The 7,500-nt window shown below is 48.6% G+C and overlaps 1 protein-coding gene across 1 annotated transcript in view; it reads right to left on the reverse strand.

Annotated features, from left to right (window-relative positions):
• Positions 1–6,941, reverse strand: part of LOC130534260 (pituitary homeobox 3-like) — an 8,452-nt gene extending 1,511 nt beyond the window's left edge. The window contains exon 1 of the mRNA XM_057048286.1: positions 6,718–6,941. Coding sequence (XP_056904266.1) covers positions 6,718–6,941 — 224 coding nt within the window. The remainder of the gene's footprint in view (positions 1–6,717) is intronic.
• Positions 6,942–7,500: the final 559 nt, after the last annotated feature.

Here is a 7,500-nt window from a genome sequence, read left to right on the forward strand (position 1 = left end):
TTCTCCTCTCCTCCTTAAGTGGAGGACCTATGTTGGGTGTTCACCTGTGTCTACTAATGACACCAGCATTCCCTGTCAGGGGGAATATCTTCCTCTCATCCCTACGTTTATGTTATATATTGTCTATATATTGTATATTGGATATATTGTTATATATTGTCCATACTTTTCCAGCTTGTGACACACATGTTCAGATCAAACTGACACATGTGGCCACTTGTTACTGTTCCTATATGTGAGTAGATCTGGAAGGTGAGACACGTTACAGCGGATCTCAGGATCCTTTACAGGAAGTGTGGTGTGTTAGAGGGATTGAAGCCATCCCGGGAGCTGGCTCCATGGCGACGCTCAGCCTCCTCATATTACACCCATCTTCCGGAGCAGCTGTCTCCCTTTTGTTCAGGTGGATTCATTTCAGAGGCGTCTTCGCCCAGGTCCTGATTAACTTTGCAGGTTGGGGAATCAGGAAGAGTCAATTAGTGCTGGAGCCACGTTAGACCTCCTCCCCCTCCCCTAACCCTACCAAGCTCTAGCGCATTTTATGTTCTCACATCTTTTAAACACATTATTTTTATCACATTATTTTAAAACACATTAAACTCATTTTCCCTGAACTAACTGGCTAATTTTGGGAACCAAAGGCAGATAACCCTAAATTGATCTCACGCCCTAATCTGCCCTCTGGCTTTAGTCTCCTGTTTCAGATATCACGTCCAATACACAAACATGACATAGACGGCGATGATGGAGAGCCCACAAAGAAAGAAAAGGGTTAGGGTTGGGTTAGGGTTAGGGTTAGCCCTATTAACCCTAACGTAACCCACAAAGAAAGAAAAGGGTTAGGGTTAGGGTTAGGGTTAGCCCTATTAACCCTAACCCTTGTTGTTCTCCTGAGGGTTAGGGTAAGTTTTTTCAGTGCCTTATCACTGTTTTCAGTTGTACTTTTTCTCGACAGTTTTTTCCCATTTCATGGTGATTTTTAGTTCACTTTCCTGTTGCTAATTTCTTAGAGTTTTTTTGGTGTGACTTTATTTGATCCTTTATTCTGAGAACTGTCTCTCTTTGCATTTTTGGCAATAAGGAACCTTTTGTTTTACACTCTGCATCTGGGTCCTGGCCTCCTTAACTCATAACACCCTAACCCCAGCCCTAACCTTAACCCTAACCCTAACACCAACCCTAACCCTAACTCTAACCTTAGCCAACCCTAACCCTAGCCAACCCTAACCCTAACTCTAACCTTAGCCAACCCTAACCCTAGCCAACCCCAACCCTAACCCTAACCTAAGGCCAACCCTAACCCTAGCCAACCCCAACCCTAGCCAACCCTAACCCTAACTCTAACCTTAGCCAACCCTAACCCTAGCCAACCCTAACCCTAACCCTAAGGCCAACCCTAACCCTAGCCAACCCTAACCCTAGCCAACCCTAACCCTAACTCTAACCTTAGCCAACCCTAACCCTAGCCAACCCTAACCCTAACTCTAACCTTAGCCAACCCTAACCCTAGCCAACCCCAACCCTAACCCTAACCCTAAGGCCAACCCTAACCCTAGCCAACCCCAACCCTAGCCAACCCCAACCCTAACCCTAAGGCCAACCCTAACCCTAGCCAACCCTAACCCTAGCCAACCCTAACCCTAACTCTAACCTTAGCCAACCCTAACCCTAGCCAACCCTAACCCTAACCCTAACCCTAAGGCCAACCCTAACCCTAGCCAACCCTAACCCTAGCCAACCCCAACCCTAACCCTAACCCTAAGGCCAACCCTAACCCTAGCCAACCCTAACCCTAGCCAACCCCAACCCTAACCCTAACCCTAAGGCCAACCCTAACCCTAACCCTAACCCAATGTTGATAAATGGAACCACCAGTCAGAATATGTTGTAAAGGAAAAGAACTGGTGGTGTCTATTTCTGTTTCCAGTAAGATGTACAATAGACCCTGGCTTTATACCCAGTACAAATCAGTTGTTCTTGATATTTTAGTGGAATTTACTGATTTTTCTTTGTATGAATGACTCTGGGTCTCCTATTGAATCCATAAATGAGCCCATCATCCATCCAAATGACTTTACTCCACAGCGGGAAGACGAGGTTCAAGCTCACTCTGTCTTACCCTAACCTTTACCTAACCCTAACCTTTACCTGACCCCTGCCGCTCCACTCATTGTTGCACCTTTAGAAGTGACACGTTTCTTTATCTCTGTCCTGTTACTAATCTGGAATAGTGCAGGTTGTTCACTGGACTCGCCTCAGTTGTGTTTGTGTGGTTTGCATTATGTTGTCAGCAGGAAGTGGATCTCTGTGCCAACTGATAAATGTCATAATCTGATCTGTTAACCCCCTAACCCTAACCCTTTAACCCTAACCCTATAACCCTAACCCTCTAACCCTAACCTATAACCCTAACCCTATAGCCATAACCCTAACCTAACCCTGTAACCATAACCCTATATCCCTAACCCTATAACCCTAACCCTAACCTAACCCTATAACCCTAACCTGACCCTATAACCCTAACCCTATAACCATAACCCTATAACCCTAACCCTATAACCCTAACCCTATAACCTAACCCTAACCTTATAACCCTAACCCTAGAACCCGAACCCTAACCCTATAACCCGAACCCTAACCCTATAACCTAACCCTAACCCTATAACCCTAACCTGACCCTATAACCCTAACCCTATAACCAGAACCCGAGAACCCGAACCCGAGAACCCGAGAAGCCGAACCCGAACCGGAGAACCCGAACCCGAGAACCCGATAAGCCGAACCCGAACCGGAGAACCCTAACCCGAGAACCCGATAAGCCTAACCCGAACCTTAGAACCCTAACCCTATAACCCTATAATCCTAACCCTAACCTTATAACCCTAACCTAACCCTATAACCCTAACCCTAACCTAACCCTAACCCTATAACCATATAAACCTAACCCTAACCCTGACCATATAACCCTAACCCTATAACCCTATAACCCTATAATCCTAACCGAACCCTAGAACCCGAACCCTAACCTAACCCTAACCCTATAACCATATAAACCTAACCCTAACCCTGACCATATAACCCTAACCCTATAACCCTATAATCCTAACCCTAACCCTATAACCCTAACCCTAACCCTATAACCATATAAACCTAACCCTAACCCTGACCATATAACCCTAACCCTATAACCATAACCCTATAACCCTATAAACCTAACCCTAACCTAACCCTATCTCAATATGAAGAAGAGTGAGCATGTGACCCAGCCAATGTTTCCCAGGCCTCATTCCAAACAGGAGTTCTGGACCTGCCGGCTGCTCTGCTGTCCTGTGGTGCTTTATCAGAGATAAAGAGGTGGCCGTCAGCACACTGCAGCCTCTGTTCTGTTCTCAGGAAAGTTCAAAGAACACCCTGAAGAACAGTGTAGGTAGAACAGGTATAGGCAGGTGGAGACAAAGGGGGATAATTGGTGCTTCCCTTCCCAAACCTTCCGGCTCCTTCCTTCCTCCTCTGAAGGACTACAATAAACACTTGAGGGTCAGGACAACTGGACTTCTATTATCCTGGGTACGAGACTGCCTGACCCCTTCTAATCCAACATCCTGCTGTTTCAAGTTTTACTCTGTGATGGTAGAAAACACACAAACAGTCCCAGCGGAGCACTTGGAATGTTTAGCCTTTGATTTAATCCTAATTTTTTCAAATTTCTGATAGTTGCCAGATGATGAAGCCAGACCAGGATCCCTGTTGACTCCTGGTCCGACTGACTGAGTGACAGACTGATACGTCCGTTTCTCCAGCCACATTGCTGCATTTGGGGTGTTTGGAAGGGACAGGAAATAGGCTGATCTGCCAGAGCAATAGAGGTGGGGGCAGACGGCTTCTCCAAAGAATCATTTCCCCATTTCCTGGCACAAAACCTGTCATGAAAGCTGCACTATACCTGGCCTATAACTTTCAGCGCTATGGCTAATGCTAAGTTGTTGACAGCCAGAGAAAAGGCAGAAACTGGGGGTCACTGAAAGGTCAGGCAATGTGAGGTTGGAGAACTCGTTCACAATGGTGGACTGCATAGGCCAAATCCATAAGGAAGGAAGGCAGGCAGACACACAGGCAGGCAGGCAGACAGGCAGAGAGGCAGGCAGACAGAGAGGTAGAGAGGCAGGCAGACAGGCAGAGAGGCAGACAGGCAGGCAGGCAGAGAGGCAGACAGACAGGCAGGCAGAGAGGCAGACAGGCAGACAGACAGGCAGGCAGGCAAACAGACAGACAGGCAGGCAGAGACGCAGACAGGCAGACAGAGAGGCAGACAGAGAGGCAGAGACGCAGACAGGCAGGCAGGCAGGCAGGCAGGCAGAGAGGCAGAGACGCAGACAGGCAGGCAGGCAGGCAGACAGAGAGGCAGAGACGCAGACAGGCAGGCAGGCAGGCAGGCAGACAGAGAGGCAGAGACGCAGACAGGCAGGCAGGCAGGCAGGCAGAGACGCAGACAGGCAGACAGACAGGCAGGCAGGCAAACAGACAGGCAGGCAGGCAGAGATGCAGATAGGCAGGCAGGCAGACAGACAGGCAGGCAGGCAGGCAGACAGAGAGGCAGGCAGAGAGGCAGAGACGCAGACAGGCAGACAGACAGGCAGGCAGGCAAACAGACAGGCAGGCAGGCAGAGACGCAGACAGGCAGACAGACAGGCAGGCAGGCAAACAGACAGGCAGGCAGGCAGAGACGCAGACAGGCAGGCAGGCAGACAGGCAGACAGACAGGCAGGCAGGCAGGCAGGCAGAGAGGCAGGCAGAGACGCAGACAGGCAGACAGACAGGCAGGCAGGCAAACAGACAGACAGGCAGGCAGAGACGCAGACAGGCAGGCAGGCAGACAGGCAGAGAGGCAGGCGGGCAGACAGGCAGGCAGGCAGGCAGGCAGACAGGTGGGCAGGCAGACAGGCGGGCAGACCTGGCAGCTGTCTACAGTGTCAGGAATCAGATATTTGTACCAGCTCTACTGGGCCACACAGGCTAGCAACAGTTCCTCCAGGAACCTTCTCTGTACGCCTTCTTTTATATTTGGCTGCAGAGGTTTTGACTCACTGGTTTTCTCCATATTGTCCCAGAAGGAGCGCCGTTCATGTGACCACTGTAGTGACCAGGAAAAACCTTAAACACATATTCTCACACAACACATATTCTCACATCTTGATATTTACTGTGAGCTTCTTGGCCCGGTTTGGCTTTTAAATGAGAATTTGTTCTGAAAAGCTTTACCTGCATCAGTAAAGGCTAAACTGCGGCTAACCCTAACCCTAACCCTAACCCTTGACCTCTCTAGGTCTGGTTAAAAGGCATAAATTGACACATTTATGTGAATTTCCCTTGGACCTGTGTGAACTGTGACCAGGAAACCATTAGACAGAACCCTCAGATCAACAGCCCGCTTTAAGCTCCTTAACCTTGACCAATAATCAAGCATCTTCATGTGTTCACACTTAAAAACAAGTGCAATTAAAATAGTATCAGTGGTCTGACGTTAGCTGTCTGTGAGGAGATCCGACTATCGGTATTTTTACTTTCAATGCCCCTTTCTCATTCCTAAATTTCTCATCCCATAAAAAGGAAACGTCCCTGAGAACCAGAGGAGACGACCTTGAGTTGTAGTGTAACACAGGGACACAGCAGAGGTCACGGAGCAGATGTCACGGAGGAGCAGAGGTCACGGAGGAGCAGAGGTCACGGAGGTCTGTCGCAGATGTGACTGGAGACCAGTAAAGATAAAGAAACCTCTAGACTGCTTTCAACCAGAAACTGGAGCTATTTCCATGAACACAATCCTGTCTCTCGGCAGAGTTACAATTAACTCAAGCAAACATTTGACATTAAAGAGGAATCCGGAATGATGATGAGAAGGATGCAGCTGACACGTCATACAAGCTGTTTCTCAGTGAACAGACAGTTACTCCAACCTCAGATGCTGTTTTAAAGTGCACGAACACCTCGGTGTGGAACAGGACAGCTCTCCATGTGGTTACTAAGTGCTCTATCAGCAGGTGAAGGCATATTTATGGTCGCTTCCAGCTGGTTCCAACAGTCTGGATGGTGAACAACTGATTCCTTCTGGATACTCTTCTGCTTCTGTCTTTTTGCTCCATACAACCCAGCTGAGTGTGAAAGACAGACAGGAATCACCTATTTCTGGGAGAGAAAGTGTGTGTGTGTGTGTGTGTGTGTGTGTGTGTGTGTGTGTGTGTGTGTGTGTGTGTGTGTGTCACTCAAACCGCGCTTTAGACTAAACAACAGAAGTGAGATTGTCTGGAAAAGTCAGTATCCAACTAGAAGCTTGTGTAGCTTAAAGTCTGCCAACCTCAGGGGTCTCATATGGTTTGAGCCTCATATGTGTGGTTGGTATGGTAGGGTACGGTATGGTATGGTACAGTATGGTACGCTATGGTAGGGTACGCTATGGTAGGGTACGGTATGGTATGGTATGGTACAGTACGGTATGGTAGGGTAGGGTATGGTACAGTACGGCACGGTACGGTATGGTAGGGCACGGTATGGTATGGTACAGTACGGTATGGTAGGGTAGGGTATGGTACAGTACGGTATGGTATGGTAGGGTAGGGTATGGTACAGTAGGGTACGGTATGGTAGGGTACGGTACGGTAGGGTATGGTAGGGTACGGTATGGTACGGAATGGTACAGTACGGTATGGTAGAGTACGGTACCGCATGGTATGGTACGGTATGGCAGGGTACGGTATGGTAGGGTACGGTATGGTAGGGTACGGTATGGTACGGTAGAGTACGGTACGGTACAGTATGGTATGGTACGGTATGGCAGGGTATGGTACAGTGCGGTATGGTATGGTACAGTACGGTATGGCATGGTAGGTAGGGTATGGTACAGTACGGTAGGGTACGGTACAGTATGGTATGGCATGGTACGGCATGGTACGGTATGGTATGGTACAGTGTGGTAGGGTATGGTACGGTATGGCATGGTAGGGTATGGTATGGTACAGTATGGTATGGTACGGTATGGCACGGTATGGTATGGCATGGTAGGGCACGGTATGATATGGTACAGTATGATACAGTATGGTGCGGTATGGTATGGTAGGGCACGGTATGGTATGGCACGGTATGGTAGGGCACGGTATGGTATGGTGCAGTACGGTACAGTATGGTACGGTATGGTAGGGCACGGTATGGTATGGTACAGTATGGTAGGGTAGGGTAGGGTATGGTACAGTACGGTACAGTATGGCACGGTATGGTATGGTACAGTACGGTATGGTATGGTAGGGTATGGTAAAGTACGGTATGGTATGGTAGGGTATGGTAGGGTATGGTACAGTACGGTATGGTACGGTATGGCATGGTAGGGTACAGTATGGTATGGTACAGTACGGTACGGTACAGTATGGCATGGTAGGGTACGGTATGGTACAGTACAGTATGGCATGGTAGGGTACGGTATGGTACAGTACGGTATGGTATGGTACAGTA

Source organism: Takifugu flavidus, chromosome 11 (genome assembly GCF_003711565.1).
Source record: "Takifugu flavidus isolate HTHZ2018 chromosome 11, ASM371156v2, whole genome shotgun sequence".
NCBI classification, from domain to species: domain Eukaryota; kingdom Metazoa; phylum Chordata; class Actinopteri; order Tetraodontiformes; family Tetraodontidae; genus Takifugu; species Takifugu flavidus.